At 33.7% G+C, this 21,892-nt stretch overlaps 2 protein-coding genes across 4 annotated transcripts; both read right to left on the bottom strand.

The window, feature by feature from the left end:
• Positions 1-71: 71 nt before the first annotated feature.
• LOC140039632 (uncharacterized) lies at positions 72-4,301 on the bottom strand. 2 transcript variants are annotated; one of them, XM_072085250.1, is made up of 6 exons: positions 4,205-4,301; positions 3,996-4,088; positions 3,110-3,327; positions 1,803-2,158; positions 1,006-1,081; positions 72-686 (listed from the first exon to the last, which is right to left on the bottom strand). In XM_072085250.1, exons 3-6 carry the CDS (start codon positions 3,125-3,127, stop codon positions 669-671), a joined length of 468 nt encoding a protein of 155 aa, XP_071941351.1. In that variant the 5' UTR covers positions 3,128-3,327; positions 3,996-4,088; positions 4,205-4,301; the 3' UTR covers positions 72-668. The 2 variants fall into 2 exon arrangements, with proteins under 2 accessions (XP_071941351.1, XP_071941352.1); XM_072085251.1 differs by lacking the exon at positions 3,996-4,088 and having other exon boundaries at positions 4,205-4,280.
• A 3,902-nt stretch (positions 4,302-8,203) lies between these two features.
• LOC140040385 (guanine deaminase-like) lies at positions 8,204-21,662 on the bottom strand. Of its 2 annotated transcripts, XM_072086284.1 has the most exons (14): positions 21,555-21,662; positions 20,189-20,277; positions 19,810-19,981; positions 19,128-19,215; positions 18,801-18,903; positions 18,396-18,534; positions 17,687-17,794; positions 17,062-17,159; positions 16,615-16,682; positions 16,309-16,458; positions 15,999-16,117; positions 15,746-15,773; positions 15,388-15,473; positions 8,204-8,309 (listed from the first exon to the last, which is right to left on the bottom strand). In XM_072086284.1, exons 1-13 carry the CDS (start codon positions 21,648-21,650, stop codon positions 15,400-15,402), a joined length of 1,332 nt encoding a protein of 443 aa, XP_071942385.1. In that variant the 5' UTR covers positions 21,651-21,662; the 3' UTR covers positions 8,204-8,309; positions 15,388-15,399. The 2 variants fall into 2 exon arrangements, with proteins under 2 accessions (XP_071942385.1, XP_071942384.1); XM_072086283.1 differs by lacking the exon at positions 8,204-8,309 and having other exon boundaries at positions 14,639-15,473.
• Positions 21,663-21,892: the final 230 nt, after the last annotated feature.

The following is a 21,892-nucleotide window of genomic DNA, read 5'->3' as shown; positions in this document are numbered from 1 at the left end:
ATTGTGAAATTATAAAAATGTTGTTAAAAATCATATATTGAAATGCAATGTATTTAAAATACAAATTAAATGATAAACCTTTTGAACAGTTACAGAAGAGAATGTTTTATTTTCATTCAATGTTTCCAAAATTGTTATTTTATATACAGTGTTAATGTAATATACAACAATATTGCGCAACAGGTACAGAAGAAATACAGTAAATATAGTTTTGTGTTTTCGTTTCATAAATAACAACTGAAACATGTGTATATCAAATCAATCCATCTGTCAGTTCAAACATCCATTCAATCAATCCACCATTTAATCAATCAATCTTGCTGGAATTGATTTATTAGACTTAGTCCATGCCGGGAAGAGAATACTTGATACCTGATTGGCTACATCTCTGTTAACATATTCAATCAATTTTAGGCCTTTTTTAACCATCTCTTTCCATTTTATATTTAGTTAAAACAGCATATGTCTAAACACTGGTCGTTTTAATCTTCCGCTTTTATATACATTTTTTAATTGTTGACTTCTTGTCGTCACATCATACAATGTTCACATGGATTAATGATGTAGTCAGTACAAAAATAAATAGTTCCATGATGCTCATCCAATAAATAAATTATCCATTTACCCTGGTATTTACAATAGCTGTTCACACTGGTCCAATAGCCAATCTAATCATCAAATATGCACTGCGAAACAAAAATAAGGGAATATTAAATGGTGCGTATTTGAATATTCTGGTATTCCAGGTGTATATCGTATTGGTTACCTTTTAATTTGAATTTTTCTGAATTAATTTTTCGCGCATTTATAGTTGACAGTGATTTGACATATTATGTATAAATGCTCAATGTCAATATTCATCAAGGTCCAGTGGTTACGGCACCCGCCCTGTAATGAGCAGTTGCTGTCTTATTCATACAAGCAATGATCTATTATATACACATATATTATGTATACAGAAACGCACATAAAATGATTGTGATTTAAACTTAGGCTTAAACTTACAATAAAAATCCAAACGAATATCCATAACGGGAACAGTATTGTGATGCCAAGATGTACAAGATGGTTTGTCCGTTCTCTGTAAAAGATAAAAATTAAAACGGGGCAAATTGGTTTCTGTCCAAGTCCCACCACAACGTTTAGTATTCTAAGTATATTTATTTTTATTTTATATAAGCAAGTAAGCAACTTCTGCAGTGTCATATCTTATATGGACTTTGTGTACTGACCTCTAAACCAATTTAGACCTATAATGTAAATGTTAAAGATGTATTGTCCCCCAAAAACATGAAAAATGAAGATTACTTAAATCAGACTTTGAATAGGTTATTTTGTAGTTCTAATAAAGTAAATCACTTCTGTGAAAAAAAAAAGATGTTTTCACTTATAAAATAACATAATAAATTGTTAAATTCAACCAAAAATCTATTGGCTGGCAGCCAATTTGACCCTTTTTTGCTTTAAATTATAGTTTTCAGGTAAAAAATTTTGTTTAGATCCAATTTTTGGTAAAAATAGATAACTATTATGTGACATTAAAATGGCATATTTAACAAAACAATTATTTTTTAGGGGGACAATACATCTGTGAGGTAAAGCTGTGTCAACACTATCAAATTTTATGTGACAAAAACTGTGTTATGGACATGATGACGTCATATCACTACCATATTTGGGCACATCATCACACTGTTGTTGTTGATAGTGTACACAGAGCTTAAGAGTGCTAAATTATGGTTTGTACTCCGTACCGTACGGTTTGTACTGATAGGCTCAATTCCTAAGTCAAAAACACATACCTTGGTCTTTGAACAACCGTGGTGTGCACGACTGCTGGCTGAGGGTGAGCCGATTGTGTGTTTATAACGACTACACCACCAGTCGGTTGCGGTTGCGTCGCAACAAAAGCTTGTTGCGGTTGTACCGGTGGAGGGTAACTTGGCGGTGGGGCATAACCTTGTGTTGGAAGGTATCCTGGTGGAGGGTATCCTGGTGGTTGTCCTTGCGGAGGGTACCCTGCCGGTTGTCCTGGCGGAGGGTACCCTGCCGGTTGTCCTGGCGGAGGGTACCCTGCCGGTTGTCCTGGTGGCGGACATCCTGCCGATTGTGCTCCGTACGACGGAGGCTGAGGTCCAAGAACTTTTTCGGACGCAAACTGTGAAAAATAAAAAGTGTAATACTGTACTTGAACTTGTAAATTATCTTATAATTATATACATAATTGCTAGAATAATGATTCTGTTTTGATTAATGATGTAAAATGTCCTCCAAAAAATCAACCAATCTATTTTCCTATGTAGTATTAATATGAGACATATTTCATTCATAATTCATGCAGTAGTGTAGTGACAAATCGATCCGGAAACTCGTTGATCTCCATAAGCATTCATAATGCTTGACTGTTTGGAAGTTGGTTGCTATGATATATTTCGTTAATTCCATTTTAGATTATCTGCATATTTTAATTTACAAATAATTATTCAATTAAATGGCGTAAAAAAAGATAAATAATGCTAATAATGATTGTTGACTAATGACTATCGAAAAAAATGTGTGTTTACTTTATAATTGTTTTTGTTTATTCAGTATTCAGTATTTATTGGTACTCACTTTCGAATCAGTGGCACACACCTTTCGGTGGTGCGTCCATACAAATATAAACAACAACATATAAAAGGTAAATGATGATAAAACTTACTTAATTAACTTACATTGGAAAAAAAAACAAAACAAAACAAAAACAAATGTACAGTAGTAATTGCACACTTTATTGATTTTCCACAAATAATACATATATTTCCTTATAAATCATTAAGTATATATAATTGTGGATTGTTATGTACCGTAAGCCGTGGTAGCTTCTTCAAAGTGTACAGAATAGTGTGTAGGCCTAACAAGATTAACAAACAAATATTAGAAAGAAGATGCTTCTTGTTTGTGTGAAAATATAAGCTAGAGGTAGAACACCTTACCTGTACTTTAGACTAAAAAATAAATGGTATTTCACTGTATTGGTACAGTATATTGTTAACTTAAGTCGGTAATTATTTAAAAAATATGAAACACCTATTTCTAGAGTAGTATTGCTTAAAATTAATGTAATTACCTGTTTAACTGAATTCATCGTAATTCCCACATAAAATCCAAAACCTGGTCTAATCCGATCACACTTGTCTGCATATACTGGACTTGTCTTAGCCTTCCAAATTACTGTCCAATATTTTCCACGCCACTCGTTCACATTTAATATTAATCTTCTCAATACTATCGATCTATTTTTCTCACTTAATTGTTAAGCTTCTGTATTGCTAGGCGTATTGTATCCTGGCAACGGACAACAAAACAAGATTTCAGTTGAATTCAATCCTTAATCTTGGTAAAAGTTTGTTTTGTACGTTTGAGTATAAAAAAAAATTCCCCCAAAATTATAAAACATCAAATAATATTGTACTATAATTTCTCGTAAACCGTCTATACTTCGAGTTGGTCATTCATTATATAATAGTTTTTCAGCCGCACTGTTTTGTAACGCATAGCAACACACTATAATAAGTGTTTGTAACGTCGCCAAAGTAACGTTATGGATGGGTTGTCTTTTATTCTTTATTCTTTTATTATAGTATTCCTTGAATTTGCCGTTAAAAAATGCATAATTAATTTATCTCATTCGGATACTCTATATTAATGTCAAAGGTTAATACACTTTACCCACGAACACTCCAGTAACAAGTGCTATTGTGTTTTTTCACTTGTCATACTTTTGATAATTATTAAGTGACAAGTACTCATCATTGTGTATTATTTTTGTGTATTATTATAAAAATATTGACCTTGTAACTCTGAATACCTTCGATTAAATGGGGATACTTAAATTGGAATCAAACTAAACAATAATAACTTCTTTTTCGTCTTTTAAGTTTCCTATCTTGTCTTCTAAACCTAAAATGATAATTGTAAAGTTAATTGTTAGTTAGTATTTGAATTGCCTTTACCTCTCCTAATGTTCAAAGTAGAATAAGTCGTATCAAGATTTGGATTTGTCATTCCAGGAGTGTTGGCAGCTTGACGGCTGAGGCAGAGTTGGTCTAAAATGTTGCAAAAAAAACCCTAGGTTTTAGAAGGTTTATTTGAAAAGTTTGTTCTGATTATTTGTACAGTAAAAGTATAATATATAACATAATAATTGAAACATTGTACTTACCAAGTCAATAAATATAAGGAAAAGATGCGAGACCGTGATTGATTGAAATGGCATCACATGAATACACCTCCGAGGATCGATAACGTTATATTTCCATTTAAATCATGACGACAAATTCAAAAAGGGCTGTCGTTGATAAAATGTGTTGTGAATATCCATTCGTTAAAGACCCCTAAAGCGTGGTTCCCACTAGCGACGCAACACAAGGACGTAACGCAACGCAAGTGAATTGACCAATCACAAGCGATGGCTTATTCGCTTGTGATTGCTAACTGTTTATAACTTCGCTTGTCATTGGTTAAAACGCTTGCGTTGCGTTTACGTCCTTGCGTTACGTTCTAGTGGGAACCAAGCTTTAAGCAAATCGGTGTACATGCAGAGAAGGTCTAGCCAAGAAGGCTTGCTGGCTTATAGAGTAAAGCAGCTCTGTCGACACTATCGGACTTTATGTAACATAAAAATGTGATATGCTCATAAATATAATGGACGCGATGACATCATTTATAACTACAATATTTGTGCACATCACTACCATATTTGGGCACATCACACGTGTTTTGTCACACTAGTTTGATAGTGTAAACAGAAGTTATCTATTTGAATCTATTCTGCTTTTGTAATATATATATTGTCTTTTCTATCGGAGCAATATTACATTTGTCATCCCCTTTCGCCTTAAGGAGGCAATATCTATAATATTTACCTCCGCCAAGGAGGTTATATTTTCATTCTCTTTTTGATATTTAAATTGTAAAACGGTTTTATTTAATTTTAATTTTTATATATTATAATGTTAATAATTTATGAATTATTAATAATATCGATTGTATTTTGAATTCCTGTTTTTAGACAACCCGATATTTATTTTATTATATTAGGTATAGGCATAGGCCTACACCTATATTATAAAGCCAATTTATGTAACATCAAGGCAAACAATCCTAAAAACGACAAAGGGCATTTATAGCACACTATGTAGAACTAACAGATATCTAAATTCAGTCGTCCCTTTTGCCATCACCTTGTAGTTTATTTTGTATAGTGTATCTTTTTTACAACTCTTTACATGTTTATATTTATTTTACTTATCTATATATAAATTTACGTGAGGGCAAAATTCGATAAATCGCGCGTTTCTTCTAGAATATTTACTCGATGGTATATAAAGTTGGTTCGTACTTTTGGTACTGATTTTAACTACCTGATGTAACCCTGTTTACTAATTAGATTAAGTTAGATAATTAGTTATTGACAATTAAAACGAATTTAGGTTCAACGATTTGCCCCAAATAGGGTGTTTTCCGATCGTGGTATACACTGTCTAATGGATGTCCATCTTGAAAAATACCCGCCACAAAAATGCGAGGAGGCTTCGCATTTTCTTATCTCCTCCTACGATAATTGTTTTTAATAGCTGAAAACTGGTTGAACAGCTAGAGTACAGCATCATAATGTTGAAGACAGGCCGATTTTCTTAAAAAAATACTATTTTGATAGATTTAATATACGATTATATACAAATGTATTCATTTGCGATGAATGGAACATCCCAATCTCTCAGTCTGCCAGAGTTTGGTTTAACACAAGTAGGTAAATTTATGAGCCCTTGGTTTAACACATACGGTAGGTAAATATATGGGCCCTTTGAGAATAAACTTGCAATACTTTGACAATACTGTAAATACCTATTAACTATTTTTGTTCCTCATTTAAATCGAACATTTCTTACTGTGAATGTTCGTACTGTTAGATGTAATATAAAAATATATACAAATAAACTTTATTACTGAGATTGTGGATAGGCTCTACTGTTAGATATACAAATAAACTTTATACTGACAGTTCCTTCTCAACGTTTGTATTAATTAATAATTACCAATAATATAAACGTCGTAGTGGTGTATCGTGACATGTACTTTAATATTTCAATCGATTATGACAGTGACAGTTTTAACAAAGCATTAAATCGCTAATGTTTTACTGTATTTAGAGGTATATTATTTATAGGCCTATAAAACATGAAAAAAATATTTCGTTACTGAGTGGATAAAGAATATATTTACAAATCGTTCCTCTTTGTACCTATCCGCTTTCCCATCCCTCAACCCTAATGTTACATACAAAACACAAATTGGGTTTCTTTAAATGAGTCCAAATAAAAAATATGGACTCATTTTGTGATAAGTTTCTCCTTCGGAAGTAATTCACAGGGTGCTAATTTTAGTTGACTACATAAATCATCGTGTCTATTTATTCGTTTCTGTAAACGACAATGTATTATAGTCCTGCGGTACGTAAATTTGAAATCGCCAGTTTTGTTACACTGAAATATATGTATTCGAGAACCATCTGTGGGCACGACCTAGATGGTACGCGAGCGAAGCGAGCGTACCATCTAGTATAAACAAATCAAAGCAAAGAACATTAATTCTAAACCGCCCGGTGATATACTGAAATTTAATTAATTATTCGAGTCTCGGTTGGGGCGACTTTTTCTCATTCTCACAGATTTCCTCATCTTTATCGTTTCAAATTATTTTACTTATAAATATATATATTGAATGTTATTTTTATCTGAGCGATTGTACCTGTCATGAATTTCCGGAAGGACCAAATAAATCTGAATCTGAAATATGAGGCCTAATAGTTCTAAACTTGTTATTAGAATTATATTGAAATATATATAAATAAAATATTATGAACAGCTACAGAATGAATCATAATCAACAAAAACGTATGTAAATGTCCGTGTCCATTCCATTATTCCTCAACAACATAAATAGTCCATGTATTTACAGTACCAATGTGCATTGATCCAAAATCAAATCTAATCAAAATAAGTCGTATAACCACTGTAAACCAAAAAGAAAGAAGAAAATAGTATTATTTAATATGGTATTGTCTAGACGTATTTATTTTGTTGGCTTGGCGTCGCAACGATTTAGAATCAATAATCATTTTTTCTTTCATTCATAATGGTATATTTATTAAAATAATCTTCACAGTAAACTGAATTGCGATTGATTTTTACATGATAAAATGTGTATAAAAATATAAATCTAAAACACATAAAAACACAGAAAAAGACAAAGCGAAGCCCAAAACTACGAAAAAGCAAGACACTAGGTCTGTCATACAAATGGTAAAACACTAAGATATATATTAAGATCAATGTTCATAATTTTATATTTATACAAACGTCCAGCTTGTAAGTTTACATAGTGAGAGAAACACACAGCACAGTATTTGTGACAATGCTTAAACGTACCTTGAATATCCAGACGAAGATCAAAAACGGGAACAGTATTGTCATCCCAATATAACATAATACATTTTCTTCCCGTTCTCTACAAAATTAAATATAAACTTGGTAACATTAAATTGATTCGAATTGCCGTTCGATCCAAAACAAAACGTGAACAGGCGAACACCGTACCTCTAAGAAGCAATAGATAGATTATTTGATTCAGCACTTCATTAAACAATACAATTCTTTTTTTTTTGTCTTGTGTGAGTTCGTCTCACGTTTATTTAAATTCTCATTGGTGAATATTATTATATACATATAAGTACATTTGTGACAATTAAAAGTAAGTGTTTAAAGTAGTTAAAATACAGGTACTGTATATATATATTCAAGATGCTTGAATTCAGTATTAACCATTTTGTTTTCATTTATAATTTTAGATACGATGTTAATTAAAATGTAAAAATGAAAAATGGCGGTAAAATACATGATTAAAATTTTCTTGTGAAACTATCTTATTTGTGATCAATACAATTCTTATTCGAAATTATGAATCCGCTTATTATGTTCTTAGAAGTTTAAACTCAAAGTTTCTCCTCAAACAGAAGATATTCCTTGATTGTGTATAGCAACCATAACCTATACCGATTAAACGTACCTTTCTTCAAGAACTGGAACAGACGTTGTTCTTACTACGACTAAACTAGGACGGTGTGCATGAACAAATGCTTGTTGTGGTTGTACCGGTGGAGGGTAACTTGTTGGTTGAGGGTAACTTGGTGGTGGAGGATATCTTGGTGGTGGAGGATATCTTGGTGGTGGAGAGTCGCCAGCCGGCTGAGCTCCGTACGCCGGAGGCTGTGATAGCAAAAAACCGTTGATTAATAACATAATTTAACATGTCCAAAGAAAGAAAAAGGAGTCATTAATTAATTTTCATATGATCCCTTAAACAATGGACCTATAGATTATTAAGACTGAATACTGTAGTATCAATTTGTAGTCTTTTCCCCCACGAAATGTGTTATAATGTTGCATCTGTGACTGATTTACTTGATAGATATAGGAACCAGTATCATTTACTTTCAAAATACTGTCTCGTGGAAGAACAACATTGTTGTAAACGTTATTGTGAGCTTGTGATTTTTTTATATACTTCGTAAAAGTATAAATAATAACAAATATTTAATATGAAATACCCAGTGCGTTCAGGATTAGTTACTTACCCAGATAAGTTGGTTCTTACCCACAGTTAGGGAACAGTGTCCATGAAACAAACCTTTACCCGGGTAAATAACTTCAGCCTGAACGGGCTCTTACTGAACGTTAACTAATCAAGTTTTACCTGTTCCAGTGAATACATATATTATCGTGATGTTTTAAACCTGTCCGCCGAGATAGACCAGACCTATGTAGTCTTCCAATTTACTGAATGACGAATTTTTTTTTCACGCCACTTTTATTAATAACATAAAATTAAAAAGCTATAAAATGAGTAATAAAATGGATAATGTTCTCGGTGGTTTTTGGTTGTTTTTCTCACTTAATTGTTACCTTTCTGTATTGTGAGATGAACAAAATAAGATTCCAGTTAAATAATATTAACCATTGTCAGTGTTAACCTTTGATTTATGAGTAGGCCCTATGATGTCAATTCTCTCAATAGTATAGGCAATTTTAAATGCATTGTACTATCATGTTTGAGTTGGTCTTTATATTTTATAGTTTATAGTATATTTTTGTAACACCATCGTTGTTGGTAGTGACATAGCGAAAAAAATTATTTTGGGTGGATTCCCCTTTTTTGTCTTTTAATTGTAATAAGATATACACAAAAATACATAGTTGGTTTATCTTTAAAAACAATTTAATATACTATGTTTAAGGTTAATAAATAGTAGGGCGGCCAATGTGAGCTTTTTCATCATGGGGGGCATTTTCTGTTAATAGCAGGCAACCATGTTAGTAGAGCAGTTAATGACATGAGCTGTGCATTTTATTACCAAAGCATGAAACTTGGCACAAAGTTTCTTTGATGTATATAGATTCAAAATATCGGGGGGTGCCAAGTGTCCAACGTCCGGTATGGCGGCCATCTTGATTTCAAAATGGCCACCATAAAAACAAAAAATGTTCATATCTTGGCAACTATACACATTAGAGACTTAATTCTGGTCTCAAATTGTTCACAAACTATATATTTCTATTTGCTCTAATGAAAAGTTTCGTCCAAAAATGACCGGAAATGACGTTTCTTACAGTTTGACCTTTGACCTCGTATTTGTATATCTCTGTAACTACTGGTCATTTTCAATCGATTCTGTGGGTGGTTTTACATCCCCCTTCTTTGTCTGTGGATGGTCCGATGGTCCTACACCTCCTTTTTTGTCTGTGGATGGTCTTATACCCTTCTTTGTCTGTAAGTGGTCCTATACCCCTTTCTTTGTCAGTGGTGGATGGTCTTACACCCCCTTCTTTGTCTGTGGACGGTTCTACACCCCCTTCTTTGTCTGTGGATGGTCTTACACCCCTTTCTTTTTCTGTGGACGGTCTTATACCCCCTTCTTTGTCTGTTGATGGTATTACACCCCTTTCTTTGTCCGTTGATGGTATTAAACCCCTTTTTTGTATGTGGATGGTCTTATACACCCCTTTCTTTGTGTATGGATGGTCTTGGACTCCTTTAATTTGTCTGTGGATGGTTTACACCCCTTCTTTGTCTGTGGATGGTCTTATACCCCCTTCTTTGTCTGTGGATGGTTTTATATCCCCTTCTTTGTCTGTGGATGGTCTTCTCCCCTTCTTTGTCTGTGGATGGTCCTACACTCCCTTCTTTGTCTGTGGATGGTCCTACACCCCTTATTTGTCTGTGGATGGTCTTATACCCTCTTCTTTGTCTGTAAGTGGTCCTATACCCCTTTCTTTGTCAGTGGATGGTCTTGCACCCCATTCTTTGTCTGTGGTCGGTCTTACGCCCCCTTCTTTGTCTGTGGATGGTCCTATACCCCTTTTTTTGTCAGTGGATGGTCTTATACCCCCTTCTTTGTCTGTGGACGGTCCTACATCCCCTTCTTTGTCTGTAGATGGCCTTACACCCCTTTCTTTGTCTGTGGATGGTCTTATACCTCCTTCTTTGTGTGTGGATGGTCTTACACCCCCTTCTTTGTCTGTGGATGGTCTTACACCCCCTTTTTTTGTCTGTGGGTGGTCTTATACCCTCTTCTTTGTATGTGGATGGTCTTACAACCCCTTCTTTGTCTGTGGATGGTCTTACACCCCCTTCTTTATCTATCTGAACCCACTACTTTGATTGATTAAATTAGACATTGTTTCTTGTATGATTAGGAAACCAAGACTTTTAAAGTGAAAGCCCACAGGTGGATGCCTAAACAGGTCTTGTACAGAACAGTATATTGTAGGTCCATGTCACTAATTTGAGGATTACTTGAATAATTATATTGAGATGTCTTTTACGAATTGATTTAGTTCGGATTTTGCTAAAAAATCAATGACTAGAGAAAATCGAAGAAAAGGATTCAGATGAAAGGTTTACAGCAAAGGTCCATTACCATAAAAATGGAGTAGGCCTACATTTTTTTCGATGTAACAAAAAAACGATTGACACATCACAGTTTAGCAAACATGTCGGCATAGATGAGCTCAGTGATCTGTCATACTTTATACCTATCCTATCACATCAAAAGTTAAAAATTCAGAATAATAATTCCGTGTCATTTATTTTGGTAAAAAATTAGGTGCATTTATACCAATTAAACCACATACAGTATGTTCACATAATTATATATGTCAAAGGTTATAAATTGTATTTCCAGTAACTTTATGTGAAAATGTTTCATTACTACAAATATAAATGACACCAAAATCGATTGAAAATAATCAGTAGTTACTGAGATATACAGATAAGAGGTCAAAGGTCAAACTGGAAGAAACGTCATTTTCGGTCATTTTTGGACGAAACTTTTCATTAGAGTAAATAGAAATATGTGGTTTGTGAACAATTTAACACCAGAATCAAGTCTCTACTGTTTATAGTTGCCAAGATATGAACATTTTTTGTTTTTATGGTGGCCATTTTGAAATCAAGATGGCCGCCATACCGGACGTTGGACACTTGGCACCTCCCGATATTTTGAATCTATATACATCAAAGAAACTTTGTGGAAAGTTTCATGCTTTGGTAATAAAGTGCACAACTTGGCTATTTTTATGGCGTTAACTGCTCTACTATGTGGAATATATCCCTTATGGGATGACAAAAAAGATAGGGATGGATGCCGCTCTCAAATTTCAGGTCAAAGGTCATTTTCAAGGTTATAAGGTCAAATATGGTAAAATAGAGGTTTAAGCTGTTGGAGGCCTACTGGAATGTCTTAAATTTCATTTAAAAACGGTCACAGAGGGTTTGTGGGTTGGGAGTAATGGGCGGCATGGGCACATGCCAATATTCGAAAATTTTCTGGGATGGAAGGAGGTAACGCTCTGAGGTGGGTATTTCTTCAAGCACTGATATATAATGCCTACTGGCCATCTGGGTAACGGCAAACGATTGAATCACAACCACATATGCATGCTTTCTGTAACAACTTCATCTGGCTCTTTAGTTTACATACACATGTAACAAGTTCCAAACTGACTACTGGGTTAGGGGCTTCCAAACGACCCGATTCATTTAGGCCACATAGGCCTGATAGTTGGCTCGTGTGTTTAGGTTCTATGATGTCTGTATTCACCATAGGCGAGTTTTTTTTAATTTTAAGTGTTTCCCGAAGTAGAAATACAGGTACTTAAATATTTATTGAGTGAAGTGAAATACTTAATATTTAAGGGAAATATATATCACTAGTGTTAATGGTATATGGTCACTGAGTCTAGATGGAGGTAACACCAAAGAGTAGTCTGTTATTATACAGTTCTGCTCAAGAGTACCATATATTTGGCAATATTAAACTTTAGTGTACACTGTACGTGGAAAGTCTTAATCTTAATCAATTCCATTTACAAGGAGTGGATGCGTTACAAATGATTTCTAGTATGACCTCTTCCCATAACCAGCAAATAATGACGTGCTGCAACCTGTAATAGCATGGAAGCTGGTTAGATTATTCTTAATAGGCTTTCAACCACTTTATTGTTCACTATACCAGACATCGTCCATACTTTTGAAGGCTACTGTTACAAAGTGCATATCATTAATTAACATCAACTTATAATTGCAAGCTCTTTGTTATTGACATAAAGAATGTCTAAAAACTTTGTGATATTTGTTCTCCTCCAAACCGATGAGTGTGGCCCAAAACACATACGGAAGTACAGATTAGTACATTGGGACTATCCTTTCAATCGTGTCACTGCTTTTATCCACCCCTTTCCAATGTAATGATCAAATACAACAAAATGACGAAATATCTAGGTAACTTGAATAAATACTTGCATAGTCACCAAATGTTTACAGCCATGTTTACTGCATCCTATAGTGCATGACCATCATGTTTTTACTTTAAGTTTTCTTCTGGAACATCTGTCGGTATTTCAACGCCATCCATCAAGATATGTGAAGTCATATTTGGTTAAAGATATTAAAATTGGGCTATGATCATACTCCAATGGTTGATCAGCAGATTTTCTGTCAGTTTTTATATACTTTATCGAAACAGTTGCCTTATAGAAATCCGCAAAGGTTTAGAGCGATGCTTTCTCAGTGGCTCATGAAGTTCTAAGTTCTACTGTTTTTTTTCTTCCAATAAGTTGTTACTTTAAATATAAGATCTTCCTTATCATCTGTCAGTTCGAAAGAATATTGTGTATTATGTGTGATTCGTGATCAGTCTGACCATGTCATGCAGAACCTATCAATGAATTTAACAGCGTTTCATGTTATACCAATGATTCTATTTTGAATTGATCAATCATCCACTCAGTGTTTAGAATATTGGTTCTGATAGTTTAGATAGGTAAATTTGTTTACCTTTTTAACCTCATTTCTACAACGAATCCAATCGGTTTTTAAATGTGTTGGTGGTTTCAGAAATGACGACTTTGGTTGGCAAACTATTAAAATATATAATTACTAATTGTGAAAAAGTGGATCTCCTATCAGTCCTTTGTGAAATTTAGGTTTAAAAAGTCTAAGCTGTCCTCGTGTATTTCTGCTTAGATTGCATCTCATTTGAAGGAAGTCTTCCTTTTTTTTTCAATCAAGTCACCATGAATTCGTCTGTCATACAGGGTTGTTAGGCCAAGAAACTTTAAACGATCTTCATATGAATAAGAATGGATAGCTGGAATTTGATTTGTCGCATGACGTTGTCCTCTTCAAGTGCGTTTATGTCTTTTTGGAGAAATGGATTTCATACCTGGACACAGTACGTAACGTAATGTTTGTAAATAACGTTAAAACCGTCTTTATCCATGTGTATAAAGGACTTCTTAATTACTTAAGGAGTTTTATATTTGTTATCACCGTCAGCCATGATAGCATAGATGCGAAGGCCTCAAGAAGAAGTCCCCAATTACCACTCCTTCCAACCTTGATAAAGTCCAATAGTTAGGGTTTTTGAAAGCAAAGACTCGATACCCAGGTTTCTCTTTCGAGATTTCTTGAAACAACAAACTTCAATAAAAACTTGTATCATTGAAATAATGAAAAAAATGTTTAAATAATTACATTATAGGGGGTCTCTGACCCAAACAAAAACATCTTGACATTAGGTCATATAGGGGGGTCTCTGTTTTAGAAATTTTTCTAAAAACAAATTCTAAGTATTATTACATTATTATAGGTAATATTAAAAATTTTTCTAAAAACTAATTTCTAAATATTACTGTATTACATTAATTATTATAGGTAATATTAATATTATAGTAAAAGACCAATCTTTTGGCACATATGGCGTTTCATACATATAACACTTGACCTATTTTTTCCGACAAAAATCAAAACGATGACTGGTGGACAACATGAAAAAGACAAATTTACAATGACTGGGAAAAGCCTATTAAAAAACTGTGTGTACTTTACAGAAATATGTGAAAACAACATTTTGAGAAAATGACACTTTTATATTTAATTTCCTATGTTTTTATGTGTAAAATTAAAGGCTTATCTCATAATTACTATAATATGAAGCATCAGTTGATCTTCAGATATACCTTTTTGGATAGATCTGAAGATGTAGATGATTTTCCGTGAATAAAAAAAAATCCTATATTTTGACCTTGTTTGACCTCTTGACCACATAAACTGACCTTAAAACCCAAAACTGAAGATGACATCCACCCCTATCGTTTTTGTCACCCCACAAAGGATACATTCAACATGGTTGCCTGCTATTAACAAAAAATGCCCCCCAAACTTTTTATAGAGGACTTTTGTGTATTTGGCCTCTCTACTCTACTACAAATAGACTAGTTAAATTCAATCAGGTCGCTAATTAAAAGGATAAAGGGATATATTTTTTTTGAATATTTACTTTGAGTACATAAAGTAAAAACAAATAATACTTTTTTATTTAGTTAAATAATATATTTATATTCATTTTATACAGTGTACAAATAAAAATACATCGTTGATATGAAGAATACATTCCATCAGATAATATAATCTATTATACTAAATTGTACTACATTCTTTTTGGTACATATTTTTATTGATTTGAATATTATATTTCTATATTTTCATTTTATACATTTTAAAATGTAATTTTATACAAATACAACTATCAGATAAAGATACTGTATATAATATGCTATGACAAAAGCTGAAATAGCGAGTCTATCTATTCATAAAGCTCTGTCTACACTATCAAACTTTATGTCATGTGCCCATATATGGACATGGTGGTTATGTCACTACCATATTATTTGGACATATCACCGCTATATATAGGGACATCGCACTAGTTTGATAGAGATTTACTTGTTTCATGATTTAACAAAGAAAGTTGTTATTCTGAAGACGTTGCTGGCCCTTTACGTATACCTCCACAATGTTTCGGTCGTCTCCTGTTAATAGAACCAAACACACAATAAATGTAACGTTTATGGCATACTTCGTCGCAATAGCGATTGTACTGGACGAGATTAATATTCGATCTTATTATAGCGCTTGATGCACAATGCTTAAGAGCTTCACATTATCATTTTTTGGAACAAACGTATGGAGACGCACCCGTAATCAACGCAAAGTTGTGCACATGATTAGGCTTCTCTAGTTTTTGTAGTGGGAAGTAAAAAAAGTAAGACGTTCACAAAAAATACACATTTTGTTTACTTACCTAGAAAAATAAATTTCTGAAGTAGGTCCTGAAAATAAGAAAATAGAATTCATATTAGGTCTAAAATATTTTGTAATTTATTAATATTCTATAGTAAAAGAAACACCTTTAGACCACAAAGAATCATATTTTGCAAAAAGAGATGGTCTCCATGTATTTTGATGAAACGTTTTATTCACATGGTGGTATTGAAGACTTTACAAATATAAAGTATTAATAAATGGTTGTAGATATGATAAGCTACCATACTCACCTCTGATATCTCGTCCCCAAAAATATCACAGGGACTGTCGGTGACGGTCAGGTCAATTAAAAGAGCATCAAATTCTTTTCCAACTTTAAAGTTTCCTATTTTGTCGTCTAAACCTAAAACTGTATTATCAAAATAATGTAAGAGTTTGTGTGAATATTGTGGATCCAAGATAAGTACAACTTTCTAATTTACATTATGTGACCATATAATAATGACCCAAGTCTGTATATGTATTGTCTTTTTCGTCCACCAGTCGGCGTATTGATTTTTGTCTGAAGTTACTTGTTCTAATTGCTCTGATTTTAGCTACCTTTACTTCCTCCCAATGTTGCAAGTCGAAACAGTTCTTTGAAATCTACAGGCTTATAAGATTTTGATTTGTCCATTCCAAGAGTTTTAGAAGCTCCTACTCCGTCACGGATTGCTGCTTGTACAGACGCGCTGTATCCGCCTGAAATATCTGTTTAATACAATAAATAAACGAGGTAACAAAAGTAGTCTTACGTACATGAAGGTTTTACGTACATGAACAATTTCGGAACGGAAGGTGTGTGTTTGGGGAGGAGGTTGTGGAGTTCGATAACAGATAACAGTCACGATAAAACCATATATTTACCTGTACCCAGTCCTATTTTGACACCTTTGTCCAAGCTTTTTCGAAGATCCATTATTCCACTCTGTAACCTATACATTATGAAAATGACAGAAATGTAAACACAAGTTGTAGCAATTATCCTCTTTTGAATTTATTTTTTCTCCTTTTTACAAAACTCAAAATTGAAACATAATCTTATTATCCGTCGAAGTGAGTAATAGAGAACTGAGATCGAGCAAACAAATGCTCTTGCACACTTCAAGGAGAAAACATAACTGGGGTGGTCGGACATTCATTACTGCTGGGCCTAGTCATCTATAGACTGTTTTAAGTCACGTTTAAAAACGCATTTGTTCAGATTATTCTATTTTACAGCGCTATTTATGAGCAATAATATGTAATCCTACTCTAGCTTTTTTGTGGTGATGGCAAATACTCTTATATTTTATCTTTCTTTCACTTTCTTACATAGTGTTTGATGTAGGACAATGCGAGATTCCTGCTTCAGTCTCTTTGAATGTATCGAACTCACAATCGTTCATGTATACACAGTGTGCCATCACAGTCTAATAGAAAGATATTTATTTATTTCTTAATATAAAGCGAAGATATGTCTATGAAAGACATGGTACTTTACCCATTACGTTCAGTAGTTTTCTACTCGTTTTTGAACGGCCGCGAACGGACTGCGAAATTTCTATTATACTCGACGTCTCGAGCAGAAATCGTGAATAATGATGATATAAGCATGGACAGCCAGTTTGTTGGCGCAATTGTATAGACTGCAAATTGTGGACCTGAAGCATTGAGTACGAACCCCCTCGATATCTTCGAATAGACAATAATTAATCTCATGCATTATATTCATGATTTCTGCCTTAGACGTCGAGTAATAAAAATGCTGCGAACGGGCACATAGGCCAACTGATTTCATTCACGTGTCGATATGTCCTGCAAACAGTCTGTTTCGTTTTGCCAAAAATATTGTATGCAAGGTCATAAAATAACACGTTTACAGAAATTTGTGAAATTATTATAAATTAAGATTGATCATAATTATTAATATTATTTGATGACGTCAGTGTTACCGTACCTTATTAGTTAATAACCCAAATGATTCGTATATATGTGCATAGCTATCGTGTTTTGGAAACAATTTGAGAACACTCTCTCGTTCACGAACAGTTTCGTTGATATGTGTCTAGAAATAAAAACATAATAATGTAACATAAACTATTATCTATATACTTGTTTGTTAATATGTACTAAATCATAAGAAATAATACAGTGTGAAGAACATCCGGCATTACTGGTCAACTTAAATGACGTACCGGAGTACATCACAGGAAACCACAATCTTAAGACCACAGAAATCAACCAAAACCCGTTAAGTATAGTATTCATATTATTAATAATTATATTATTATACACGACGTATAACTATACCCTTAATGGTAAAATTCAACCTAAATATTTCAATTATATTGCGGTCAAATATTAAGACATAAACGGAACTAAATTTATTTTATTAAAGTCAAGTAAAAAATAAAATATATATTTTGACCTTGCTAAGTTATTTAACGCACACATAAGTTTATTTTATTGTTAATATTTATATTGATGTAGGCCTATCCGGGCCAATGGCCTGTAGGCAGTGCTCTTAGGAAAGAAAGATCCGTGGAGTGGTCAAAGTATGCAGCATGACCTTTGATTGCTTTTCTACCCATTATTACTAATAAAAAGTATACGAATTCCTCGTCTATTGTGTTCCAACGTCTAGTGAATAACAATAGTAATTATACCTGAATTGGTAATCCTCCATATTCTTTAGCAATATTGCCGAGTGCACGTAATAGCGATGGCGAACAGTTGACAGCAAATCGAGGAGTAATACAAGGTGTAACCAGAGGGTTATTCAGTTTTTTGATAGACTCGATAAACCTATAATTAATTAAAACATGAGATAATCTTCTTCATCTATCTGTACAATTATCTATGTATTTATGCCTGTCCAATTTATATACTAAGGCCACTCTCTCTCTCTCTTTCTCTCTCCCCAATTAAAGATCCCTCCAGTTGAGACCACTTTACCGTTACGTGGTCTCGGATGATTACCTATCTTTTACCATTCTATCCTGGTATTTAACAAGACATAATAATTAATGGAAATATTGTGTTTCAGAATCATAGTTTTATTTTTAATTTACCATCTTGTATCTCGTATTGACTTTTCAGTAGTTTCTGTGTAATTACTATGGCTTGAAATGTCCATGCTAACCTTGCCAATGTAGGCCCGCTGCCCATATTCATCTGTTATAAAAAAAAAAACCATATATAAAAATTATATTTTTCGTATTATACCTATAGAGATATTGAACGCATAAGGAAGCTTTCGATTAACGCTGACCGACGCCGTAAATCGTCGTCACCTGGACCTGTGAAGTCAGACGAGGTGGTTAGCGAGGAATCACAGTGTTTGGTCGTCTGTCGTCGCAAATCGAAAACTCCTTATTGACATGGGCCTATGTACTTACCACAAATTTCTCCAAGTTTCAATGAACTTTCTGGGTGTATTGTGGCAAAATAGCAGGCAGTGGTTGTTCCATTTTTTAGAGTTCGTGCCTGTAGAGAAAGGAATATACATTTGTAAATGTTGCTGCGGCGGCGGTGGAATCAAATTGTAATTAAAAATACAGCATATATGATTCAAATACAGCGGCAGAATGATAAATATAATCAAATCATCATCATAGCATCGTGGACATCTGTGACACTATGATCAGTAGCTGTTATAGAGTGTTCGTATGTTTTTTTCTCTTCTTATATTGCAAGTTTGTGCACGTCATGTTTGAATGTTTCTCATTGTGCAATTCCTCAGTTTTGAGGTTTTCCAAGCAGGAATGATTGGAATCTGGATGGAAAGAAGTTCTCTTTTCAAAACATCTTTGTCGCGTAATTTTGATCATTCGCGTGGGCGATTACCACTTGCCAGCTCTCCATATTATATAATGATTTTAGAAGACAGTCTCACTTGCCTTGTCATGCCCTGTCCAGCAGAGACTGTGAGCTCTGAACACAGTGTACATTTCAGCTAAACATCTACAGCGAACTCTGCTTATTTGTGACGACATTTATTCGCCTGAGACGACCATTTATAGGGCGCCTAAATTTAATTCCATTATAATCATCTAAAGAGCCAACATACGTGATACTTACCACAACTTTGCGATAACATTTCTCTGCAAATTCAAGATCCGAAAACTTTGCTTCGAGTGGGAAAGTGTATTTTTCTAGCCAATCCAGCAAAGGTAGGTCCATCTTGCTACCAGCATTCGGGTACTGCGAAGCATGTATATGTGTATCAACCAACCCCGGTATTAAAAATTGCCTAAATGTAGCATACAAAAGTAATTAATTACAGGTTTCATGAAATGTCGGACCTTACCGTTACCGCCCGTCTTTGTAAGTTGGCCTTAATCCGTTTCTCATACTATAATTCTCATTCAATATTCAATCAATAGGCATAACTAAAGTAAATCACAGATATCTGTATATGGGTTTTTGTTGATGATTATATAGAAGCATAATGACTTGCCCTGGTTTAAGATGTCTAACTGATTGCAAGTTGTAACTAAACTTGGCGGCCAATCTTTCAAAATCTTCTTTGTCGGTCAAAAATTGTATCTAAAAAAATGAAATTTATAAGGATGATGAGACAAAGATTACAAATCATTGTTTGTTCATAAAATAAGTTCTGTAACGTAATAGTTTATCGGTTTGTTAGTTATATTGATATACTGTGAGTTCGTATACCCTGATTGTTTTTATTATATGCAGTTTTATAACTCTATGCGTGAGGGTAAAACTCAATAAAACAATATGTGTAAATCACAGTAAGTGTTATGCCTTCATAATCACTGGGTGCCAAATATTCATTGGATTAACTGTAGCTGGTTATTATGAATACAATATTTGAAAAGTGCCTCGTAAGACGAGCTTGAAAGATTGTAATAACACAAAAGTCTTTCCGATATGCCACTGACATTATTTACCAGAAGATTGCGGGTTGGAATCTCAGTTATACGTTTTGGGGTAGCTGGCTATTCTGAATCAAATACATTTGAAAAGTGCCTCGTAAGACGTGAAGCGTGAACTAGGATTGTAATAACACAAAAGTCTTTCCGATAGGCCTATACTGACATTATTCACTGCGAGGAGATTCCGGGTTGGAATCTCGGTAATACGTTTGGGTGGCTTTATCTATTCTCATAGATTTCCAGAATTTTTCAATTGATTAATTTCCAGTCACTGGGTGGTTTAGATAATCTCTAAAGCCCAGCAAATTAATATTAGTAATAATTAAATAGCTTAAATAACTTAATAGTTATATGATTCAAGGTGAAGAATTACAATGCGGTGTATACAATATTATGAGAAATAATCTGTGTGTTAAAACTCTAAGTTTAATTGCTATTATCTCAGCACGAAAACGCATGAAGTAGGCGTAGCCTTTCATACGACAATACCTTAATCGCTCTTTAGATCTGCAAAGGTCAGGCTTCGCTGAATCAATATAAAAGTGTACAACATATGTTGCCCACTTTACCTTGAAAGATCTATGTATCTCAACGGGACAGATAACTTTTGTTCAATGTTGTAAAATAGTATATGTATAAACTGTTTCTAACGCCACCACAGATTAATTACAAATAACTAAAAATGATAAACGTTTTGAAACGGTGTGATAGGCCTAAAGAAAGAAAATGAGCGACACTTCTGTTTGACATAATTCTACAGATGTCCTACTATAAGTACCATTGTTAAATTTAATCCTGCTACTAACAATATTAACATTTGTATTTATAATGATAATACAATATTTTCATTAACAATCACAGTTTTTGTACTTTTCCATTTTTCACTTTCAAACAAGATGAAATATGTTAGCTAAGATCACTGACCTGTCCATCGTTAATGCCTATGTAATGATTTTCCAAAATCTGCAATGAATGTTCTTTTGTAGAGTGCATAAACGTCCCGAAAAATATGATATCCATGTTTGATTCAGATGTCATGGTGAGTGTAGCATATCCAAACTATAAGTATTTTTTAGTGCCGTAATGGACTGCTCCATTTAATTTTCAGGGGAAGTGCCTTAAAACAATGTATTATCGAGGTAGAGTTTTTATTCTTTCTCCCTTCTAATTTCTTGACTTACTAATATCAATTATTCGTATAAAGTTACGTTTTATTCTCTAATTCTTATCTGTGTCCTCCTGTGAGCTTACATCATTAGGAA

Source organism: Antedon mediterranea, chromosome 2, assembly GCF_964355755.1.
Source record: "Antedon mediterranea chromosome 2, ecAntMedi1.1, whole genome shotgun sequence".
Lineage (NCBI taxonomy): Eukaryota > Metazoa > Echinodermata > Crinoidea > Comatulida > Antedonidae > Antedon > Antedon mediterranea.
This window is presented reverse-complemented; position numbering and strand designations above follow the sequence as displayed.

Excerpts from the sequence above, each read along its gene's own strand:
- LOC140040385 (XM_072086284.1), bottom strand. The coding sequence starts at position 21,650 with ATGGATATCATATTTTTCGGGACGTTTATGCACTCTACAAAAGAACAT. Across the intron at positions 20,278-21,554 it reads TAGGCATTAACGATGGACAG|ATACAATTTTTGACCGACAA; the intron begins GTCAGTGATCTT and ends TCATTTTTTTAG. Across the intron at positions 17,160-17,686 it reads TTGGGTTATTAACTAATAAG|ACTGTGATGGCACACTGTGT; the intron begins GTACGGTAACAC and ends TCTTTCTATTAG.
- LOC140039632 (XM_072085250.1), bottom strand. Across the intron at positions 1,082-1,802 it reads ACGGTTGTTCAAAGACCAAG|AGAACGGACAAACCATCTTG; the intron begins GTATGTGTTTTT and ends TATCTTTTACAG.